General features: G+C 39.8%; 1 protein-coding gene across 17 annotated transcripts in view; it reads left to right on the top strand.

The window, feature by feature from the left end:
• Nucleotides 1–25,611, top strand: part of KIF16B (kinesin family member 16B) — a 321,124-nt gene that overhangs the window by 121,769 nt on the left and 173,744 nt on the right. For all 17 annotated transcript variants that reach the window (XM_058287591.2, XM_058287585.2, XM_058287593.2 and 14 more), the window contains exon 13: nucleotides 25,150–25,269. In XM_058287591.2, the coding sequence (XP_058143574.1) occupies nucleotides 25,150–25,269 (120 nt within the window). The remainder of the gene's footprint in view (nucleotides 1–25,149; nucleotides 25,270–25,611) is intronic.

Below are 25,611 nucleotides of genomic sequence, written 5' to 3'. Positions count from 1 at the left end.
GATTGGGTCTCTGCTCTCTCACTGGGTCTTATATAATATAAATTGAAAATACACAGAGAGAAAGGAATCTGCCATTTTTATCCTGCCATGTGAGAGAAAGAAGAAAGCAGAGAGAAAAGGAGAAAGGAGAGCAGGTTTAGCCTACAGTTGCAGAAATGTGGAGAAACCCCAAGAGGCTTAAGGAGTGAAACCCAGGGAGTGATCACCACAGCTGAGCTCCTGGAGAAAGAAGAGAGAGACCGGAAGACCTGCCATCTTGCCTCACCATGTGGTGGGACATCAGGATGACCAGTAGCTAACTTAGGTGAGAAAGCATCTCTGATGGTGATTTGGACATTTCATGACCTTGAAACTATGAGATTTTCCCCTACTAAAATTCCCATTAGAAAAGCCAGCACATTTCTGGTACTTTGCATTGGGAGCCCTATGGCAAACTAAGACAATTGATGAATACTATAGATATGAATGAATACTGCATAATCTCCTATTTATACATAATTTTATGTATAACATGGATGAAATGAACAAAATATCTTTTCCTATTTTCTGTGTCAGGGTTAACATCCTCTGTTAATCAGTGCTGATGTAAAAATTAAGGGATGGAAAGGAACAAGTTTCTTGCTCTATTGCTAATGCTGCCTTCATAACACATTTTAGGGCATATCGCTAAATTACAAAAGAAAAGAAGAAGGAAGAATTGATAAAAATGAGTTTTGGTTTACTCCTGCAATTGAATATTCTTTCCAATACTTTGCTTGACCACAACTAGATATTGTATGTATGTTGTTCTTCCATGGTAATAAAACAAACTTAGGAGAAAATTTTTAGTTTGTTTTTCCTATTAGGCAAAACCCTTAGTTTTTGCTAATATTAGTGTATTAGTTAGGGTTTTCTAGGAAATGGAACCGAAAGGAGATATCTGAAATATTATGAGATTTTATAAAATTATTTCATATGACCTTGGGGATGCTTGAGTCCAAATTCCATAGCTGCAAACCAGGAACTCTATGAAGCTCTTTGATGAATTTCCCAGGAGAAACTGGCTGTCTGAAGGAGAGATGGGAATTCTCTCTTATGACTGCTGAAATCACTTTTCCTTTTAAGGCCTCTACTGATTGGATGAGATATTTCTTATTGCTGAAGGCAGCTTTCTCAGTTGATTGTAGATGTAATAAGACACAGATGCCTTCAACTCACTGATGATTTAAGTCCAAGAAATTTCTTCACAGTACAATTTGGCCAGTGCTGGCTTGACCAAACAACTGGGCACCATTACCTGGCCAGGTTGACACATGAACCTAACTATCAGAATTAGTTCTATAAAACATGAGGTTTTATGTTTTTTTTTCTTTTAAGGAGCTATCAGAGATTGAACCTGGGACCATGTGTGTGGGAGGCAGGTGCTCAACCACCGAGCTACATCTGCTCCCTAAAACTTTAGGTTTTAAATGTCTCAGAAGAAAAAAAAAACATAAGTTTTTAAAATCACAAAAACCTTCAAGAAAAAAATTCCCTTTATTTGTTTTTGTAGTAGGCAGAATTCTAAGATGGCTCCCAGATTCCTACCTTCTGTTATAAAGCAACATATATAAACACTCCCTTTGAGTGTGGATGAGACCAGTGAATATGATGGGATATCGCCCCATAATTATGTTACATAATTATGTTGTCATAGTGGATTGGAGAGAGCATTTCCTGTGGGCTTCGAAGAAGTGAGTTACCATGTTGTGAGGGCCACTTGACTAGAAACTGGGTGACCTCTGGGAGGTGACTATAATGGGGGCCAGCATCCAGCCGAAAAATGGGGACCTCAGTCCTACAACCATAAGGAACTGAATTCTAACAACAACTTGAATGGGCTTAGAAGAGAACACCAAGCCTTAGATGAATCCACAGCTCCCATCAACACCTTGATTACAGCCTAATGAGACCTGAGCAGAGAATGCTGCTATCCATGTCTAGACTCCCTAACATAAGGAACCAATTGTATTGTTTTAAGCCTCTGGGTTTTTGGTAATTTGTTATGCAGCAATAATAAATACCGTTTTATATTTACACTTTGCTTTTTCATCTTTTACAAAATTCTGTGATAAATTGTCAGTGAAAGTATAATATCAGTAAAAGGAATTGCCTTTCTGATTGTACAGAGTCATTATCTGATGCTATTGTAAGTGAGGCATTCACTACAGGATTCTGTTTTTTTAGATTACACACATTTATCCCTATCTTAGTTTGCTACATGGCTACCAATGCAGTATACCAGAAATGTGTTGACTTTTATAAAGGGAATTTATTTGGGGTAAGAGCTTACAGTTCCAAGGCCATGAAATATCCAAATCAAGGCACCATCAGAGATGCTTTATCACCAAAGGTCAGCTGTTGGCAGATCCTGGAGTTCTGCCATGTGGCAGGGCAACATAGAGGCTCACCATCTGGGTCTCTGCCTTCTCCTCCAGGTCTCTTTCTTCTCAAGCTCAGTTGTGGATGATCAAGCATGTGGCAGGACTCATCTCTTAAACTTTGAGTTGCTTAGTTGACCAACCCTCTTGGGGGTCTCATTTCTTCAGCTTCCGCTGCTAGTGATCCTTGAGTCTGTTCACATGGCAGGGTACAAATGGCAGTTATCTTTCTCTGTGTTTCTGCTTCCAGTTCTCAAGTTATATAAGACCCTAGCGAGAGGGCAGCGATCCAACCTGGGTCATGCCTCACTGACATAATCCAATCAAAGGCCCTAAACCGACCTGATCAAAAGTGATCCAATTAAAAGGCCCTTAACAGAATCTAATCAAAAGGCCCCATCTACACTGTGTTTACAGGCACAAGTATGGGTTAGCTTAGGAACATAAATTTCTTGGGTCCACAAAAGATAGATCAGTACAACCCCTAGAGCAAAGAAACACATGTTTGCCATTTGATGTGGAAATTTTTCAGGAAATAGATGATACACTTGCCCATTATTTCAGTTTGCTAGTCTGCTTAAATCAAAATACCATGAAATGGTTTAGCTTGAACAGTCGGAATTTATAGGCTTACAGTTTTGAGGCTGAGAAAATGTCTACATCAAGGTATCATCAAGGTGATGCTTTCTTCTTAAAGACCAGCTGCCAGTGATTCTTGACTCCACTGCCACGTGGCAAGGCACATGGTGGTATCTACTAGTCTCCCTTCCTTTCTGGGTTTCCTTGCTTTCAGCTTCTTGCTTCTGTGACTTTGTCTCTGTATTCATTCTGTTTGTAAAGGACTCTAGTAATAGGATTAATACCCATCATGGATGAGGTGGGTACCCACCTCAGCTGAAGCAGCCTCATCAAAATGTCCTACTTACAGTGGGTCCATACCCACAGGAATGGATTATATTTAAGAACATGTTTTTCTGGGGTACATACAGCTTCAAAGCATCACACCCATCATCTTCAATATAGGGTAGCCGTAAAACAATACCTTTCTACAGTCAAGTCCCTTCCTCATCTGGACAGTCCTGCTTGGAAAGGCCCATGTCTTATCCTGTGCCTGCCTTTCACTGTTGGTCCTTCCTCATTGCTCATTAGCTGTTTCTGCTCTGTCAAGAAATCACATTGTCAGGTCTGTATGAATTATATATGGTTTTTAAGTTTCAGTAGTCATTTCAATGACATTTTGGTGTAGACCAAATATGTGCAGAAGTCATAAGTGTCCAGTTTGATTCATATTTACAAAGTGAATACATCTTGCAATTAACATCCAGATAAAGAAACAGAACATTCTAGGCCCCAGAAGATCCCTGGCACCCCCTCCAGGTCACTCCTCTCCTTGAAAAACAGCCATTGCCCTCACCTATTGGAAATTAGAGATCTTCAAGACGGTACTTCAGTTAAGGTTTGACAGAATTAAATCAGGTTTGGCTTTAATCCTGATTATCAGAGTCCTTTGTAAGAAGAGTGAAGGTCAGCCAAAGAGATAAGCCATGGGGAGCAGCCAGAAGCTGGAAGTCACTGGAACTGGGAGGAGAAAGAAGACATTGTCATGTGCATTGCCATGTGACAGAAAAGCCAAGAAACCCCCAAGATTGCTACCAGCTGAAGATACTGATCCTTGTAGGAAGGAAGCCTACCGGCCTCTGAAACCACGGGCCAATAAATTCCTATTGTTGAGCCAGCCCATTTTGTGATATTTATTTTAGCAGCCAGGAAGCTAAAACAGTGGTTTTTATCATGTTGAGAAAATTCACTTCTATTCGACTTTTCTGAGTGTTTTTATCAAGAAAGGTGTTAGAGTTTGTCTAATGCCTTTTCTGCATCTATGGACATAATCATATGGCTTTTTCCTTTATCTGTGTAGTATATTGCATTGATTAATTTTTTGTGTTTTAAGCCACCCTTGCATTCCTGGGATGAATCCCATTTGGTCATGGTGTATAATGTTTTTACTATGCTTTCCAGTATTGAGGATTTTTGCATCTATATTCATCAGGGAAATTGGTCTGTAATTTTCTTGTCTTGTGATGTCTTTACCAGAATTGGTACCAGAGTAGTGTTGGTCTCCTAGAATGGAGTAGAACATATTCCTTTCTTTTGAATTCTTTGAAAGAGTTTGAGAAGGATTGGTATTAATTCTTCTTTAAATTTTAGAATTCACCAGGGAAGCCATCTGGTCCTAGACTTGTTTTTGGTGGTAGAATTTGATAATTAATTCAATCTCTGTCTTTGTTACAGGTTTGTTGATGTTTTCCAATTCTTCTTTTACCAATTTGGATAATTGATGTATTTCTAGGAATTTTTCCATTTCTTCTAGATTATCTGGTTTTGTTGACTTACAATTGTTCACAGTATTCTCTTATAATTCTATTTATTTCTTTAAGATCAGTAGTGATATCACCATTTTCCTTACTGATTTACATCTTCTCTCTTTTTTCCTTTGTCCATTGAGCTAAAGGTTTGTTAATTATATTGATTCTTTCAAAGAACCAAATTTTTGCTTTATTCTCTCAAATGTTTTTCTAATTTCTATTTCATTTATTTCCACTCTAATCTTACTTCCTTTCTTCTTTTAATATTGTTTTTACTTTGCTCTTCTTTTTCTGATTCCTCTAGATGTTAAGTTAGGTTATTAATTTGAGAAATTTCTTCTTTTACAATATAGATATTTAATTATTTAATTAATATAAATTGTATTTAATTTAGATATTCATAGCGATAAATTTCCCTCTGACTACTGCCTCCCATAAGTTTTAGTATACTGTGTCTTTGTTTTCATTTGTCTTTAAGTATTTTCTAATTTTCTTTGTAATTTCTTTAACTCATTGGATAAGTTTGAGTGTTCTTTTTATCTTTTTTAAATTTATTTTTTAATTGCCTTTCTTTTTAAAGATACATAGACCACAAAAAATGTTACATTAAAAAATATAAGAGTTTTCCATATACCCCACCCCACTCCTCCCACATCAATAACCTCTTTCATCATTGTGACACATTCATTGCATTTGGTGAATACATTTTGGAGCACTGCTCCACCACATGGATTATAGTTTACATTGTAGTTTACACTCTCCCCCAGTCCATTCAGTGGGTTATGGAAGGATATATAATGTCCAGCATCTGACTCTGCAATATCATTTAGGGCAACTCCAAGTCCAGAAAATGCTCCCACATCACATCTCTTCTTCTCTCCCTATCCTCAGCAACTACCATGGCTACGGTCTCCACATCAATGATACCATTTCTTCCATCACTTGAGTCACAATAGTTCTACAGTAGAATATCACTAAGTCCACTCTAATCCATATTTTATTCCTCCATCCTGTGGACCCTGGGATGGTGATGTCCACTCCACCTCTAAATCGAGAGGGGGCTTAGATCCCACATGGCTGATGGATGAATTCTCCTACTTGCATTTGTATGTGCTCTGGGCTCTCTGGTGCAGTTGTTGACCATCTTCACCTCCCTGTTGGCTGATCTGAGTAAGTCCAATGAACCGGAGAGTAGGATTTGCAACTGTGCTGAGGCTCAGGGCCCAGCTGGCACTTGGGCAGTCTAGAGATTCAAGTCTCCTGAGTATACACCAACCCCAGCACCAACCACAGGTTTAGTAAAAGTGACAGAAGAGGCATGTATTGAAAAGTCATATCTGACTCCAACTCAATCATACTCAGGAGCACAAATTCCAAAGCAGGGCCCACTGACAAGGCACTGAACTCCAGAGCCATCTGCCATGACCGTAGAACTTGTGTATCTCCATAGCCCTGAGGAACACCAGTACCTGGGGTTGTATCTACTTTGGCTGTCTCTGGGATCCTGCTGAGATGTGTGTAAGTGCAACCCCTCTGATGACCTCCTGACTCATTTTGAAGTCTCTTAGCCATATAACCTCATTTGTCTTTACCATTTCCCCCTTTTATTCAAGGTCTTTTTCTAGTTGGATCACGAGCTGGTGATTGGTTGAGTGTTCTTTTTAATCTCCATGCAATATATAAATTTTTCAGTTTTCCTTCTGTTACTAATTTCCAATTTATTCCATTGTGCTAAGAGAGGTTACTTTTTATGATTTCAATATTTTTAAATCTGTTGAGACTTCTTTTGTGCCTTAATATATTATCTGTCCTAGAGAATGATCCATGTGCACTTGAAAATAATGTGTATTTGCTGTTGTTGGGCAGAGTACTCTATTTACCAGTTAGGTCTAGTTGGTTTACAGTATTTTCCAGGTCCTCTATTTCCTTACTGATCTTCTGTTTAGATGTTCTATCCAGTATGGAACTTGCTATTTTGAAACCTCCAAGTATGTTTGTGGCACCGTCTGTTTCTCCCTTCAATATTTGCTCCATATATTTTGCTCTTCTGCTTTTAGGTGCTGCATACATGTTTAAAAGTGTTAATCTTTTGTTGAATTGACCCTTTTATTGATATATAATGGCCTTCTTTGTCTCTTGTAACAGTCTTTGACTTAATGTCTATTTTGAATCATATTAATAGTTTCACCACAGCTCTCTTTTCATTATTGTTTGCATAAAATACCTTTTTCCAGTTTCTTTTTCAAACTATTTGTATCTATGAATCTAAGATGGGTGTCTTTTAAACAGTGTATAGTTGGGTAATGTTTTTTAATCCATTCTGCCATTCTTTGCATTTTAATTGTAGAGTTCAATGCATTTATGTTTAAGGAAATTACTGATAAGGCAAAATTTACTTCTGCCATTTTGCTATTTGTTTTTTTAAAACTTTTATATCACTTTTGCATTCTTTTCCTCCATTACTACATTCCTTTTATAATGAGCCATTTTGAGCCATTTTGAATCACTTATCCTTTCCTTTTGTGTATATTTTTGATATTTTCTTTATGGTTACCATGGGGATTACATTTAGCATCTTAAATTTTTACAATTTAGTTTTTGTTGACTCCAACTTGACTTTAATAGCCTATTGATACAGATACCTATATCTCTTTGACTCTCTTTTATGTTCTTTGCATAAATTACATCTTTATGCATTATATGCCCAGTAACAAAGATTTACATTTGATTTTTTATTCAAAAAAAATTTGAATTTTCAGCCTTATAGGAAGCAAAAGACAGCATTACAAATGAGAAATGAAATAATACTGACACATCTATTGGCCTATTTTGTTATTTACACTGGAGATCTTTATTTCCTCACCCAGCATTGAGATACTGTTTAATGTCCTTACTTCCAACATGGAGGTCCCCTTACCATTTCCTATGTCTACTAATAATGAACTCCTTCAGCTTTTGTTTGTCCAGAAATTTCTTAATTTCTCCCTTATTTTTGAAGGATAGCTTTGCTGGGTATATTGTTCTTGGGTAACTGTTTTCTTTCATCCCTTTAAATATATCCTCCTACTGCCTTTTGGCCTCCATGGTTTCTATTGAGAAATCAAACTTTAATATTATTAAGGATCCCTGTATATAACATGTTGCTTGTCTCTTTTTGTTTTTAAGATTTTGCTCTTTGTCCTTGGCATTTGACAGTTTGATCATAATATATCTTGGTACAGATCTGTTTCGGTTTATGCTGCTAGGTGTTTTTTGAGCTACTTGGATTGGTATATTTATATCTTTCATCAGCTTTGGAAGGTTTTCTGCCATCATTTTCTTCAAATATTTTTTCTGGCCTTTTAGCTCTCTTTTCTGGGACTTTAGTAATACATATATTGGTACACTTGATGGTGTCCCACAGGTTCATTAGGCTTGTTTTTTTAATCCCCAGTTCTTTTTTCTTTCTGTTCAAACTCGACAACTTGAATTGTCTTGTTTTTGAATTTGCTGATTCTTTTTTCTGCCTCTGCTAAACTGCTCTTGAACCCCACTGTTGAATTTTTCAGTTATTGGATTTTTGGGTTCTAGAATTTCCATTTGGTTCCTCTTTGTAATTTCTCTTTATTGCAATTCTCATTTTGTTCATATATTGTTTTCCTGATTTCCTTTAGAATTTGGCCATGTTTTCCTTTAATTCATTGATCCTATTTATGAGAGATTTTAAAGATCTTTGGTTAGTAATTCCAGAAACTACACTTCCTCTTGAATATCTTCTGTTGAATTCTATTCTTCCTGTGACTAGGCCATACTTTCCTGTCTTGATATGTTTTGTAATTTTGTAATTTTTTGTTGAGGCATGGACATTATGAGTATTCTGTGTGGTCACTCTGGAAATTTGTTTCTCCTACTCTTTGTTATGCCAGATAAGAATAAGAGCTCAATGGTTGGTTCAATGGTTAGAATGTCCACCTACCCCATGGGAGGTCTACAGTTCAAACCCAGGACCTCCTTGACCCGTGTGGAGCTGGCCCATGGATAGTACTGATGCGCACAAGGAGTGCTGTGCCACGCAGGGGTGCCCCCCAATTGGGTAGCTCCACACACAAGGAGTGCACCCCATAAGGAGAGCCGCCCAGCGCGAAAGGAAGTTCAGCCTGCCCAGGAGTGGCACTGCACACACGGAGAGCTGATGTAGCAAGATGACGCAACAAAGAGAGACACAGATTCACAGTGCCGCTGACAAGAATAGGTGTGGACACAGAAGAACACACGGCGAATGGACACAGAGAACAGACAACTGGGGCAGGGGGGAAGGGGAGAGAAGTAAATAAAATAAATCTTTTAAAAAAAAAAGAATTAAAAAGAATAAGAAGGGAAAGAAGTAAGAAAAGGGGAAAAAAGAAAGGAAAGAGTGAGAGAGAGAAGAAATAAAAAAACAGATACAACACCACCATAGAAAATAAAACAAACAAAACAAGAATAAAAATGAGGAGGTATACTACCTCTCCACGTCTATTATTATGTGCTATGAGGTAGGACATTAGAAGTTGCTATTGCCCAGACCAAATCCTAGGCCAGTGTCCCTGATTATCCCTCAGGGCACCAGCATTCCCAAAATACAAAACAGAAAAAAAAATCATGCAACCAAAAAAAGAAGAAGAACAAGAGGTGCACTTGGGTCTTTGAATCCTGATAGATACTGATGTGAGGCAGGGAAGCCGCTGTTGCAGAGAGGCCTGAAACTAAGGCAGATTCTGTCCTGGGCCTTCTGGGATCTGCTAGAACAGTAAACACCCATGTACTAAAGGAAAAAAAAAAACTCCCAAAGAAGGTGCCCTGGCTTTTTACGTTCAGGTGAATGCTGGTCGATGCTGGGGAGAGGCTGAAGTCCTGCTGCCCAGAGGACCGATACTCAGACCAGCTTCTGCTGTTCTCTCAGGGATCCCCTCAGACCGGCTTTAACTTTTAATCCCAACTTTTAGAGGAATTCCTTTACCAGTCCTCCCCCAGCCAGCCACTCTTGGACTGGGGGCCGCACTGCTGCAGCCACATCTGTTTCTGTAGCCGCTGCTTGGGGCTGAGTGATAGATGTTGGTCAGTGGTTCATCTTTGGCTTAAAAAACTGAACTCTTGGTACCCTCTTGCTTCCTCTGGCCCTCCTGTAGTTGCTCTAAATGCCCATTCTGGTTCCAGAGTTATCACCTAGTTAATTCCAATTGCTTTTTCTAGCTCTTTCATATTTCTAGTGAAGGAAGCGATTTGTAACACTTCCTACTCCACCATTTTGTGCCTGCCTTCTGTTTCCTTACTTTTTTGACTCTTGACTGATTATGGGTATGAGATGTTAGATGTTTAGGTAAGTGGCTGGCTCTGCACTTATTAACTAAAATAATTGAAGTGTGTGATTAGAAAATATTGCAAATGCATCTTACATTTGACTTACTGCTTTGGTATTAATGGACTACCTCAGAAAACAATTTATTTTTCAATTTTTATACCAATTAGCATAATCAGAAAATTCTAGCTATTTCAAGTTTCCTTATAGAGTTCTACAACCTTACCTACATATTCTTTATTTGTAAGAGATTTCAAATGTAATTTCTATTTTAAAAATGGATTGTGTTTATTTTAATAAACTATTGGAGCCATGTATAATCAGTATTCAAAATTTTATTTGGGCCCTGGAAATTCTTCCTGCCTAATCTGATTGAGTGTGCCCTTTCCATTTACTGTGCAGTTTATCTTCCTAAAGGTATATTAATGTTTCCAAGTGTAGTGACTCACTTACAGGAATACTTGGGTAAAACATTGTTAACTATAAGAGTATTTATCCAACAAAGACATGCATTTATATTCCTGCTAAATCAACTCTGGGAAGAGGAGCTGGTCGATTGAGATTGGTCTTCATATAGGCCATGGAAATTCTTCCTGCCTAATCTGATTGAGTGTGCCCTTTCCATTTACTGTGCAGTTTATCTTCCTAAAGGTATATTAATGTTTCCAAGTGTAGTGACTCACTTACAGGAATACTTGGGTAAAACATTGTTAACTATAAGAGTATTTATCCAACAAAGACATGCATTTATATTCCTGCTAAATCAACTCTGGGAAGAGGAGCTGGTCGATTGAGATTGGTCTTCATATAAAGTATTATGTTGGGGTATAAAGGGCATGAACTTTCAAAGGGCAGGATGTGAATGGCAGGTGGTTAGTGTCATAAACCTAACTCTGTAGGTTCATGGAGGACAGTTTATTTAGCCACTTGTAAAGTACCCTGGTCACATGCCTCTGTGCTTGGCCTTCCTTCCTTTCCCAGGTTAGCTGCACAGTCAGGCAGAAACTCACTTGTACCCAGTGTGGGACTTTGACAAAGCTTCACTACTTGTGGTTTAAGCAGATGCTTCAAAAGTTTGATTCATTAGACTAATTTAGTTTTAGTGATTGGGACAAATATTAAGTTAACAGTGGAAGTGGGGGTTATGCTCTGTCTTCTCTGTAAAAAGCAGAGTTTATTACCAACTGGGAAAAGACACGAACCCATTCTTGAGGCGATGGTCTCATCCCGTCCCTGGTGTGCCTTTCCATGGGAGCGGCATGCCTTTCACGAGGTGCACACTTCTCCTCTGTTTCTTTCTCCTTCCCTCTTACCACCCCTTTCTTCCTTTTTTCTAAATTCCCTTATGCTCTTGATACCTGGCTCAGCTGGGTAAGAAGCAAATGAAATGTCTGTTCCAAGTCAAGGGTTTAACTACCATCATTCCCCTGTTAGAGAAGAACTCTTTCTGCTGTTGTTTTTGTGGTGGCCGTGTTTGTTGTTTTGTTTGTATATTCTCCTATTTTATGTGAAAAAAATGGTGAGAAAGAGCATGCCAAGGATGTGAACTGGAAGATCTTTGTTTTAGTATTTCTTTCCTGCTTAATTGAAAGCGCCGGGAGTCGGGATGGTGGGGGACATCCCAGGGCTGTACCGAGGCACTGCGCATGTCCTGAACAGAGTTGTAAATTTTATTTTCATGAGTGTGTTCCTGATGTGAGTGGAGGATGGTAGATTTTACTGAAAGCGGTAATAGGTCTTTCAGGCTTGATTTCTACTGATTAAACTGTGGCTGAACATTCCTTTGGTTCCAGATTCCTGCAGGCTATCTTCATTGAGGCCTTTTTGAGAAATGGTCTATGAGCTTACATTTCTGGCTGATGTATTTTTGTTTTTTCTTTTAATCATATTAGAGTTCTGTCTTCAGAACATTATATAAGCTCAGCCTTGGGGATATATTTAAGTTAAGTAAAATCTATTTTAGCTAAAATAAATGGAAATAAATTAAGTCGTATGAGTTAAAAAATTTAGATGTAAGACTGTCCCTTCATTTTACTTTTGAAATTCTTTATTAAATGCATTGTTATTTTTATTGCAAATGCGTTTGTCTTAGAAAATTTGGAAGATGAAAACATAAAGAAAAAAATTACCCAGAGATAATCTGTTTCTGTTTTGCTGTGTTGCCATTCTGTTTGCCATTCTGTCTCTCTGGTCTGGTTTGGTCTGGTCTAGGCTCCCAAATCCCCTCTCCTCTGCTATCCTCTTCCTCTTTCTCCACTCCCTTCCTCTTCTCTTCTCATCTAGTCTCATCTCGTGTTCTCATATTTATTTACTGTGTTTATGCTATACTCTATATTTATAAGTATATGATATATATGAATCATGTTTATAGGCAGGCACATTTAAAATGAAATTGAGATATTTATGTAATCTAGTGGACAGTTTTAAGATTTCTGATTATTCATTAAGCGTAAATCATACTGTGATGAGAATTACATTTTTTTCCTAATGTATGCCACGTGCTTTCCCATTTTAAATCAACTGAGACTAGTTTAACTTTCTGCGTCATGATTTTAGGCTTTATTTTGTTTTAAACACGACCATTATATAGTGATACCTTAAAGCCTTTTGAGGTTTGAGGGGTGTTTCTTTTTCTTTTTTATTTCTCTTCTTCTGCTGGAGATTTGGAAGATACATAGTGAGATTATTTAAATATCAGTATAGAAAAAGTGGAAGGTTATGAGTGAGGATCTAAATCATGAAAAGGCATGAGCTTTTAGTGTGGGCTATAGAGAGACAGCGTGGGAGGTGTGACAGTGTGGATTTTGGAGAACTTCTGTTATCAGTTTCAATTATTGCCACTACCCAAATGGCTGTCTCGTTTTAGGAAATGATGTAATCTTTTAAAGCTCAGTTTTCTTGTCTCTCAAGCTGGAAGGGCCTTGGTGGTAAACCTGCAACACAGGGGTATTCTGAAGTCCAACCACGCAGCTCTCAGTGAATGCATCTATTACCTGTGCCGTTGTTGGGTGACTACATAAGGCCTCCGTTTTCCTTCCTGATTCTGGATCATTCCAGATTGCTGGCTGCTATGATAAATACCACACAATGGGTTGGCTTAACAACAGGAATTTATTGGCTCATGATGTCCGAGACTGGAAGCTTGCTTCTTCCTAGGGCTGGTAGCATGCTGGTTGGCTGACAGGCAGTACTGGGGTTTCCTGGCTTTCTTGTCGCAGAGTGATATCCTCTCCTTTCTCTTCTGGGTTCCATTGACTTTGTGCTTCTGGCTCCTCCCCGTGGCTTTCTCTCTATTTCTGAGTTTCTTTAGCTTTAAAGGACTCCAGAAATCCAGATTAAGGTCCACCCTCATTCAGTTGGGTCACCCCTTAACTAAAAATAACTTCTTTACGAGGTCCTAGTTGCAATCCACAGGAATGGGGATTAAGATCAAGAACATGCCTACATTTGGGGTACATAATTCAGGACACCATAGGGTTTCTGTTTTATTCACGGATACCCCCATCATAGATGAACACCTGGACAGTTAGCAGATGCTTATTAAGTATTAATATTAATTAAATGAATGACAGAAGCTGACTGGGGGATAAAGGGGTTAGGTTTGAGAAACTGACAGCATTTCCCTTTTGAGCCTCCTCAAGTGGACACAGCAAAATAGAAATGTTGATCATTTGAGAGATACAGAAAATTTTAACACAACCCTGAATGTGAAGTCCTGGGATCTTAAAATTCCCCCTGTCCCTGAGATTCACATTTAAAAGGACTGGTATGGGACTCAAGAAAAGTACTCTTTTTTTTTTTTTTTAAGGTACCAGGTCCGAGGATTGAACCCAAGACCTCATATGTGGGATACTAGCACTCAACCACTGAGCCACGTTGGCTCCCCCGAGTTTTTCTTTTGTTGTTTGTTTGCTTGTTTTTCTGTTTTTATGGAGGCACAGGGAACTGAACTCTGGACTGCTCATATGGGAAGTAGATGCTAAACTGCTTGAGCAACACATGCTCCCAAAGTAATCTTTTTAAAGCCCCTTGGGTGATCCACTGGTCTATCAGGAGAAACAAGCTAGACCCAGATGTGAAGTCTAATACCATTATAAGACCCACCAAGTATTTGACTAATATCCAAGTGATTAATCTAGGTAATTGTGTGGTCAGAGCAGAAGAAGGCAGACTACAGTAAGCCCATGTAGGCTCTAAATGTGTCCCATGGGGGAGTAAGAATAGGTAAGGTTCAGGCCAAGGAAGGGTACTGGATGGGATGTTATCTCCAGTAGATGTTATCACTTGAGCCAAGGCTTCCAGGTAGAGATAGATTTCTGTGGGTTGTGAAACAAGAGCAAGCCAAACTTACTTGACTGAAGTTTAAGGCCAATGTCAGATTGAAGCCTTCTGAATTAAAACATTCCACTTAAAGCAATTCTTTCACTTAGTTTTCTCACCTTAGTTAGTTGACACTATATAGAAAATGTCCTTGTAGAATCTTCTGGTGAACCTCCTGAGTATTTTGGGCTTCCATTTAGGTCAAAGATACTAAAGTACTTGTGATCACAAGATGCTGCTCTACTTAAAAAGTCTAGTTAAATATTAATGTGAGGAAATTTGCTCTTGCATATTTTCACACATAATTTCTTTAATTGGTATTATGCATTTTGCATAATTTAAATGCCGACATCTGGGTGATTTGCTCAGCCTGTAGAGAGGACTGTTCCATCAGAAGGATCTACACAACATATTCTCTCAACTGTGTGCCAGCAGTTAGCTGCTCGGTTTTGAAATAAAGAATGATGTTTCTGTAGTGGGAAGTGTAGTGAAACCTGAACTGCCCCAAGAATTTCTGTTCATTAAAAGGACAATATTTATTGTTTTCTGTTTTAAAGACCAACTGCCAATAATGCCAGGAAATTTAGATTTGTTTGGACCATGAAGTAGGTGGTTGCCAGGTCCTTCTCTTCCTAGTTCTGTCCTGGTGAGTCCCAGGACTGTTCGCCATCTGTTCTAAATGTTTTTCTTTTGACCACAGATACTGGAATTGTTTCAAAACCATGGAAAAAACCAAGGCTTTTGCATTCCTAGTTCAATTTCTATGATGTAGTATGTGCCAATCTGACATTGACTTCATGATGCTGATTTTTTCAATGCTTGTTTATTTATGATTATAGTCTCTTAGAATCAAACCTTATATATTACACAAGATTCCCTTTTAAGCACCTGACTTTTTTGGCCATAGTAAGAATTATTTTGAGATTCAGGAGCTGCTCTTCCTGGCAAGAAGCAAAAAAACAGGACTGATAAGAGACAACATAGGCTTTAGTGTCAGAGGTCATGATACCACTCAAAAATTTGACTCACACTGACTCCATCTTGACCTCTCTTTAGGATTGACATGTTGGCCTGGACCCACTGCCTACTTGCTGGAGGAGTGGACAAACTAGTGTCTGAGATACTTTTGAAAGCCTTGAGTGCTATGAAAATAGTGAGTGGAGTGACAGAGCATGACTGAGAGTAGGGGTACGGTTGCCTTAGCCAAGTCTCATCTTACTTTCTAGTGTCCCCAATCCTAAGCAAACAGGCCACATGCACCATCAGATCTGATTAACAAGAAGGGCCAATCCACAAAGAACTGGGAGAATTTCCTAGGCTGAGGGAACAGCATGTGTGAAGGCCTTCCATGGGAATGAGGAGGCCCCTGTGACTGGACTGTTGGGAGTCACCTTGGAGAGTAGAGGGAGTGAGGTTGGAGAGGTGGGCAGGAGCCAGATTAAGTGAAGTGTGGGGACCCTGGGGAGCATTGGGATTTTATTCTAAACGTGTGGGAAATCACTGTAGGGTTTTTGTGCATGGCCTCTTAATGTTTTGACAGATGGCTCTGGCTGCCACATGGAGAACAGATTGAAGGGCAAGAAGGGAAAAGCCAGACCAGTGGGTGGGGGAGGCAGAGACTCCAGGCAGGAACAATAGGGTCAGTAAGGAGTGGATGTCTCAGTTCGTATCATGCAGGTAGAGCTGTAGGATCTACTCAGGGCCTGGCTTTCAGGGAGAAAGGATGGGACTTCTGGGTAGAACCACTTGTTTGTGCCTCTGTTGCTATACTTTTGGATTCTAACTCTGCCTTTCCACCTGTTCTGATAAAGGCTGATCCCCTGGTCATCCAGTTCCCTTGCCTCTCTAGACTTTTGCTTATCTGTCAAACCTTTTAAATGTAGGTAGATTTAAGGACCTTTTACTTCCACAGACTTTTCTTTCCCTTCTCTGTTAGCACCACATCCTGATATCATATTTAGCATCATATTTATTCTGCTTTTAATCTTCTTTCTTTTCCTGTGGAGTTGGGGTGAATGGCAGGCCTGGATGTTAGTGCTATTTTCATAAAATTCTCCTGTTGAAAGAAGTGACATGAAGACTTATTTTAAGTCACTTACTAAGATCTCCAGGTCAATAAATAGGTACACATAGTCCCTCCATAGAAATAAGGTGATGAAAACTCTACTTTGGTGCACCTTTTCCAGATGAAACTAATACAGTTTTGTTTTTAAGCGTAGGGGGAAAAGTCAGTACTTTTGCTGGCTGTTTACAGATTACTATACAAACTATTCTAATAGGGGTTGTTTGTATCTCATCCCTTTTCTGAATAGATAAGGATTTTTTCTCAGTTGAGTAGGTAGGTTTAACAGATAGTTGTTTCTTTAAAATCTGACGATGATTTAATGATCATAATCAGTAGAGTTCTCACATGAAAGAGTGCATGTTACAATTAGCATTGCAGGGACATAGAACATATAATCAGCTAGCAAAAATTGCTTTTTATCATTTATCATTTCTTTTGGAAAAGTAGCAAAAGTAAGTTATTGACTGGAGGATTATGAAGGGGTTTCTTACTCCTTTTCGTTATTTCATGTTCGTTATTATGTGTTCGGGTTGGGTGGAGGCAGATGGGATAGTAGTTGAGGCGGTTTTCAGATGTAACTTTGTTGGTATCTTACTGGAGATCTCGGGACTGTTCCCATCCTCTGTTAGATGGACAGGACTCTTTCTGTGCAGAAGAATATACAACAAGCAGTGGCTTCTGGGTGAACACAGGCTTACCATGTACTCTCAGGATGTCAGAGCTAATTGGTTAGTGCTGAGAGTGACGTTTTAGCATTTGTGAATTATTTTAAAAGTGTAGATTACTCAACGATATTTGCTAGTCAAATTGGTGAGTGAGTTTTAATAAGTAACTGGTATCTACTTGCTGAGCTGCCTGGACAGTCCAGCTATCTGGACTAGGAAATGTTAGGGTTTTTTGTTTGTTTTAGCAATAAAAATATTTTGGACAACTCTCCTATTTCCTTTTTTCTCATTAAAAGGAGGATGTAAAATAGTTAAGGAGAATGTCTTTCCTTAACGACAGTCAGTATAAATTGACTGTTACATAGAATCTGTCTACCTCTACAGTGTCTCTCAAGCTATCCCTTCCTTCCTGTTCTACCTCCCTTTTTTCTTTGATCCTGTCATCTTATACTTGCCTGCCAGCTTCACCTTCCCAGAATCAACCAATTCCCTGTTTACAAAATTCTCAGTGGCCTCCTGGTGTCTGAATCAAATAACAACTTGTCTGCCCAACTCTCCAGACCCTTTTTCCAGGTTTATCAGCAAAAGAGGGCAGGAACCAGGAACTCAAGCCTTCGCAGGTCCTCAGTTATGCTCTAGTCTAACATCTAACTAGAGGAGAGCGGATAGAATGCAGACCCTCAAACCAGAACCATTCACAAATGGGCAGGACCATTGTCAAGGAAGTGCTTGTCCTGTGTTTGAGCCAATGAAATTTCTGGACAGACAGACCTAAGCATGTACAAGATAAAGATAAAAAGCAGGGCAACTAAATAAACATAACTGTAGTAATGGAAAGATGGATGGACTGATGGGGAAAAAAGAAAAAAAAAGTAATATAGCATGCAAAAGGCAAGATTCCAATCTAGATGAAAACACACTGTAGGGCATAGAAGGGGATTCCTTTCAATTGTTTCATTTCAGTAGAACAACTTAATGAGAAACATGAATTTGACAACAAAGCTAGATTACAATAAAAAAGCAGAATGAAATAAAAAAAAAGATTGCAGACTGAAAGAAAAACTTTGAGATCCAAACAACATTGTGGCATGACTAATAAATAAAGTTAGAAATAGCAAGAAATAGAAGAGACACCACTGAAAATTGAATTAGTAAGAGTAAAGGTTTAATAATCTTAGTGAACACAAATGAATACAATCAAGATATTAAAGCAATCAGAAATTAGAAGATATAGATGACAAAGACTGAAATATAAGGACAATTTGTATTCTCAAACTAGACAATCAATAAATGAAAAAAAAAGATGGAATGTAATACTAGACAATTTTCATGAATTGAAAAATAAATACATGGGAAGCAGATTTGGCTCAATGGATAGAGCGTCCACCTACCACATGGGAGGCCCAGGGTTCAAACCCAGTGCCTCCTGACCCGGGCCCACGCGCACTGCTCTTACACACAAGGAGTGCCATACCATGCTGGGGTGTCCACCATGAAGGGGAGCCCCTTGTGCAATGAGTGCACCCTGTAAGGAGAGCCACCCAATGTGAAAAAAGTTCAGCCTGCCCAGGAGTGGCGCCGCACACATGGAGAGCTGACGCGGCAAGATGACACTATAAAAAGAGACATAGCTTCCCCGTGACACTGACAAGAATACCAGTGGACACAGAAGAACACACAGAAAATGGATACAGAGAACAGACAACTGGGGAGGGGGGTGGCATGCAGAAGGGGAGAGAAATAAATTAAAAAAAAAGAAAAATACTGGATTGAGTCTGCAGATAAGAAGAATGTGTTGTGTTGGGAAGCGGACATAGCTCAACTGATAGAGAGTGTCGGTCTACCATATGGAGTGTCCAGGGTTTGATCCCCAGGGCCTCCTGACCCATGTGGTGAGCTGGCCCACACACAGCGCTGCCGCAAGCAAGGAGTGCCATGCCACGGAGGGGCGCCCCCCCCACATAGGGGTGCCCCATGCACAAGGAGGTGCCCTCTAAGGAGAGCCGCTCCACGTGAAAAAAGGGCAGCCTGCTCAAGAGTGGCGCAGCACACATGGAGAGCTGATGCAGCAAGATGACATAACAAAAAAGAGACACAGTTTCCCAGCACCACCGGCTATCATAAGGGGATGAGAACACACAGTGAATGGATACACAGAGCAGACAACGTGGGGGAAGGGGAGAGAAATAAAAAAAATAAAAAATAAAAAACAGAATGTATTGTGTTCCAGGAAATTTTTAAAGTACAACACTGAGATCTATCCTAATTAAAGCTATTGAATTTCAAGGATACGGGAAAAATTCTTTAAACATCCAGGCAGAAAACCAAATTATCTGTCTTGGACTGAGACTTGAGCTAGCCTCATATTTGCTTGGAGCAGCATTTAGTTTCTGAAGACAATGGAGCCATGTCCTCAGCATTTTGAAAGTAAGGAAGTAAGATCCAAGGCATGGCTCCAAATTCACACAGATGTCATTTCAGTCTAAAGGCAGGGTGCAAACCTGCTCAAACATGTACAAACTTGGATAATGGTATTTAGAGTCAAAACATGGATGAAAAATATAAATACACAGGGATGTTAACTTCTAACTATGTTGCTTTATGTCGTTTTGCAACTTAGAAGGTTATTTTAGTAAATAACTTCTTATAAGGAAGAAACATTTGGTTGAAATCCAACAGATACTTCAGCTTCTTTTCTTTTCCTTCTGTTAATTTCAAATAAAATCACACAACAATTCTTTTTAAAAAATTCAAGAGTAACTTTTCTAGAGGATGATTTTACTTATAAAAGCTGACCTGCCTGCCTGACTTCCTCCCTTCCGCCCTCCTCACACCCACACTGGGCTTGTGCTCTGGTCCCTGTTTGGCACCCCCACTCCCCCTTCTGCTAGTGTTGTGGGGTTTGCAGAAATTAAGCATTTTAGGTTGTAAGTCAACTCTATATAATTCTACTAATTTGTGAAACATATTACTCTTCTTAGGATAAATTCCCACAAAAAGATTTTGGCATTTAATTCTTAGTTATACAGAAAAAAAATTGCTACTTAAAATCACTTATTCCCATGGTACCAGATAATCAGCACTTATGGAGTATCTACTGTGTGCCTGGTATGTCTGTATCTGCCTAAGACACTCAGTGTGAGCAAACCCAAGTTTTACTCTTAGAGAACTCTTAATTTAGTTGGGGCAGACACATTGCCAAAATCTTCCTAATATTTTCTAAGGAAGCTCTATCTCCTAGGTAGATTTCCCAAGAGGGAAGACTAAGTTTTTGTTGTTGTCATTTATATATTGGTTTTTGCTTATTAATTTATCAAAGAAAGAGTTCTGTCAATCAAGGTGTTAGATCCTAAGGATGTAGTTGTGACCAAAAGAGTGTGAATCCCTGCCCACCCCAATAAACTAGTGTGGTGGCCGGTTACTTGGATTGGTCCAGGGAGCCCCATACCTTTGTCATTCATGTCCCTTTGTGGTCTCCTCTATCTGGGTAACCCTTTGACTCTCTTTGGCCAGTGGAATGTAGCATAAGAGTGATGTTGTGCCAGTGCTGGCACTGGATGCATGCTTTAAATTCAAAGATGTTTTACCCGAGTAGATGTCAGGGTGTTAAAGAAAAACATATCGAGCATATAATTTGAAAGTGTAACGCGAACATATTGTTTAAAATACACTGATGCAATGTTTCAGCACTTTCAGTTGCATGTAGTTTCCTTTTTGTCCTAATCATTTGGTTGGTGAATGTTTTATTTCAGTACAAAATATGGCAACTCTAAATATTTTACTTCTTTCTTTCTTTCGGACCCAGTGTGCCTGGTGCTGGGGACGGGAGGACCAGCTGGGCTATATTAAGTATTTCATCTTATCAAAGAAGTATTTCATAAATTATGTATAACAGTAGATGCCACTCAATAAATATTTTATACATGATAGATATTTTTGTCTGAAATTACTTTTTCACTTGAGCAATGATTTAAGCCCTCGTTTTTAGTTTTATGAGGTGACACTTTTATAATATCATGTAGTTGAATGCAGCTTGAATGTCATAGAGCTTCAGGGCAGCATTAATCATATGTATGTCTGCCCCCACTTGCAATGCTGGGAAACTTTCTCTTAATTCAGATTTTACTCATTATATATATGGATGTGTGTGTGTGTGTACGAGAGAGAGAGAGAAGGAGAGAGAGCATGCATGCAAGAGAGCACGCAAATATGCTTTTGACCTAAAGACTCTAAAGTTATGAATTTCAAATGGTTTTCAAAGTCTACGAGTAACTTATTTCAAGGAGGGAAAAACAAGTTTTTCAGTGGTTAAGAAAAAAAAAAAAGGAATATTAAACAGTCCAAAGCAATTTCTCTAGTTTGAGTGAGAGCTATTAGAGTTTAAAATATTGCCTTTTTTGTGTCGTTGTCTACTTTTATGGAGAAAGAAAATACCTATTTCTCTGGACTTAAGAGAACAGGGCCTTCCTTTTTACCAGAACAATTCATTGCACAGGGCTGTGGTGAGTGAGCTTTGTCAGTGCTCAGAATTGCCAGGCCTTCCAGAGAGAACACTGTCTTATGAAATGGAGCTGTGATTAAATTCCTATTTCAATATTTATCCTACCAAATGTAAACACACACACACTTCCTACATCAGCTTGAATTCCATGGGTTGAAGGAAAAGTACGAGTTCTACCAGTATTGCAGAGGTCGGTGTAAGGGTTGGTTTATTTAGCGTGATCATTTTGGCCAAGATTTGCTAGGGCTTTGGTGTAGTAAATCAAGATTACCGAAGCCTCCGACCTTAAAGGCGGAGGTTCCGAGCCACAGAATGCAAGCCGGGCTAATGGGAGAAGTAATTGAGGAACAATGATGCGCTTCATTTCCTTTTCTTGAGTCTAAGTTATGCATTGGTCATTTTCTCTTCGTATCTACTTAATGGTTGTTAAATTAAATTGCTTTCTTTCAAAGGGTGATTTTTATGTTATTTGTTTTAACCATCTTTTTTTCAATGCCTCTTTGTTCCATCGTCCATTTGCCTGACTCCAGCTCTGGGTAAACGCACTTGAGACTCAAATGTCTGCAGAGTCCAAGGTTTGAGGACTTCTTTCTCCCACTATCTCTTCCCAGAACCTCTTATGAACTTTCTTGTCTGGAGTGTTTGAGTTTTGCTCTAATGGTCTTCCTCTAGCTTGAGAAGTTCTGAATCCTTCACCTACAGAATGGCAGGCTTTTTGCATCATTTTAATATTTAAATGACACATCGTGCATTTCTTGATTCAAGGACTATGAGGACTGTCTGTTGTGATTCAGGCAGCGCTGGGTGATGGGGTTGCAGAGGTGTGTCTTGGTGACAGCCGTCTAATTGCAGGGCTGGGGGCTGAGGGTGGGGAGAGAGATGCACTAGGATTATCTCTAACCAGGAGCCCTAGTTAGCTGCGTGGAACTTGCCCCGTGTTGCTCCTGTCACACCTAAAATCACAGAGCACAATGTCTTGCTCTTCAATGTGACTCAGTCTGAACTCAGCATGGTACAAACTCAAGACTGAAATTTTTACCTTCGGTCGTCTGGAATGTGTCTGTTTCCCAGCACAATCTTCCTTAAAAGCCTGATTCTAGGGGTCAGTTGTTGCCTGCCCATCTCTTCCCCGAGTGGCTGCTACTTACCCTCCTTTTTCCATTCCTGGGAACTCTGTATATCCAGTCACTTATTCAGTCATTTAACAGATATTAATTGAGCAACTACTATGTGCCAGACATTCTGGTTGGGGGGTCATTTGACAACATCTGGAGACATTTTAGTTGTCTCAGCGGTGGGGGGGAGGGGTTTGGAAGGGTAGGTGAGGGTGCTACTGGCATGTAGTGGGAAAAGGTCTGGATGCTGCTAAACCTCCTCCAGTGCCCAAGACAGCCCCCATAGCAAAGAATTATCTAGTCCAAATGACAGTAGTGCTGACATCACAACACCTTGCTCTAGGAGAAGAGAAGGAATAGTAGTGACAGAAGGAATAGCAATGGCCAAAGCCCTGAGACTGGCTTGGTAAGTCTGAGGAACAGCAAGGAGCCCCGGGTCCCTAAAGAGAAGTAAGCAAGAGGAAAGTCTCAGGTTAGCAGGGAACGAGATCCTGTGATATATTACAAAGACTTTGGCTTCTATCTGAGTGGATGGGAGTCCATTTAAAGGATCTGAGCAGAAAGGTGACCTGCCCTGACACCCCTCTGCTTGCCAAATTGAGGCAGTACCACAGGGTGAGAGTGGTGGATTGATTATTGCAGTAATCCCGGTGAAAGATGTTAGTTTGGGCCTGGGGGATGGTGCAGGTGATAAGAAATTACCTGATAGGGCACAATTTGAAGGTGGGGTCAACACTAAGTATGGGCGGTGGACTTGGCCCAGTGGTTAGGACTTCCGTCTACCACATGGGAGGTCTGCGGTTCAAACTCCCAGCCTCCTGAACCCATGTGGAGCTGGCCCATGTGCAGTGCTGATGTGCGCAAGGAGTGCCCTGTCACGCAGGGGTGTCCCCGCGTAGGAGAGCCCCATGCTCAAGGAGTGCACCCCATAAGGAGAGCCGCCCAGCGCGAAAGAAAGTGCAGCCTGCCTAAGAATGGTGCTGCACACACGGAGAAATGACACAACAAGATGACGCAGCAAAAAGAAACACAGATTTCCGTGCCGCTGACAACAGAAACGGACAAAGAAGACGCAGCAAATAGACACAGAGAACAGACAACTGGGGGCCGGGGTTGGGGAGAAGGGGAGAGAAATAAATAAATAAATATTTTTAAAAAAACACTAAGTATGTAGGGTTTAGGGAAAGAAAGAGGCAAAGGGACATCCATGGGTTTTGGTCTGAGCAATTGTATGGAAGGTTATTAGCATTTACTGAGATGAGATAATCTACAGGTTGTGGGAGACTGGGCATCAAGAGCTATTTTGTTTGTTTGTTTTTGACTTATTAAATTTAAGCTGCCTGTTTGGCATCCCCACATATTTATTGAGTAGACAGGTAAATATTCCCAGATGTGGAGTTTAGGGGAACGATCTGCTGGGAGATTTAAATTTGAGAGTCATCAGCATGAAGATGGTACGTGAAGTCAAAGGACAAGAGGAGATAATCAAAGGAGTGAATGTTGATGATGCAGGAGCCAGAATCAGTGTTTGTTTCCTACGGGCTGCTGTGACAATGAACCACAGACTGGGAGACTTCAAGCAACAGAAATTTGTTATATTGGTTTTGGATGCCAGAAGTCTGAAATCTAGGTTTTGGTGGGCCATGCACTCTCTGAAACCTGTAGGAGAGAATACTTGCTTGCCTCTTCCTAACTTCTGGCAGTTGATGGCAGTTCTTGGCGTTCCTTGGCTCGCAGCTGCAGCCCTTCAGTCTCTGCCTCCATCATCTTGTGGCCTTCTCCCCTATGTCTGTCTCTTCTCCTCTTCTTATAGGGACACCAGGCTTGGTAGGTTAGGGCCCCACCATAATCCAGTGTGATGTCATCTTAAATTTAATTCTACTGCAATGACTCTATTTCCAAATAAGTTTACATTCTAGGTCCTTGGGGCTAGGACTGAAAATATTTTGCAGGGGGACACATTCAGGTCCCTCTGGTGAGGTGGGATCTAATTCACAGGAAAGCGTTCGTCTTAGGAAGGAACATGATCAGTCCTCCAGAGTAACTGGGGAGAAGAGCCAAGAAGTAAAGAGACATCTTGATATTAAGTGAAATGAAATTTCTGAAGAGGGAGAAAGGGGCTTTGGAGTCAGTTGGTTCTAGAAGCTTTCCTAAGGAAGGTGAGATTTGAGCTTGGCATACATTTAACACATTTTATATTGAGTGCTTATAAGTTCCAAATTCACTTTGCCTACTATGTGTCAGGATTTTGGTATGAGGTTAAAGGTCCATTTTTTTGCCTTTTTCTTTTCTTTTTTTTTCGGTAAGAAAGTGTTGCTCATTTTAAGACTCTAAAGAACATCTGTTATGAAGTTATCTTTTCCCAAAGTAACCTCCTCTTTTTCTTTTCTCTTAATTTCAGGAACAAACTTTAGCCCTTCGGAAAGAAGGGATTGGAGTTGTTCTGGATTCTGAACTGCCCCATTTGATTGGCATTGATGATGACCTTCTGAGTACTGGAATCATCTTATATCACTTGAAGGTAGACACCCCTTATGTGGAACATAGGAATTTTGTTTCAGGTTTTCTCTTTACACACTAGCAACGTTTATTATAATACTCTATGACCATGCATGCAACTGTTAAATTAAAGAATATATAGCAAATCCTTGAGCCCTTTAGGTAGTTTTATCAGCTAACTGGGGTTCTGTGTTTTTAGAAGTTCTCATGTTTATGTAGTTCTAAAGCTAAGTGATGATCCATTCACTTAAGCTTCTGTTTTGTAGAATCAGTAAGAAGGGGCTAAGGAGCAAAAACACAGAGAAAGAAAGGCCCTCAGACTGGGATTGTTGTGTACAGGTTCCTGATCCTTAGTGGTAATTAA

The sequence above is a fragment of the Dasypus novemcinctus genome, chromosome 24 (genome assembly GCF_030445035.2).
Source record: "Dasypus novemcinctus isolate mDasNov1 chromosome 24, mDasNov1.1.hap2, whole genome shotgun sequence".
NCBI lineage: Eukaryota > Metazoa > Chordata > Mammalia > Cingulata > Dasypodidae > Dasypus > Dasypus novemcinctus.
Note: the sequence above shows the minus strand (reverse complement) of the source record. Positions and strands in the feature narration are given on the sequence as shown.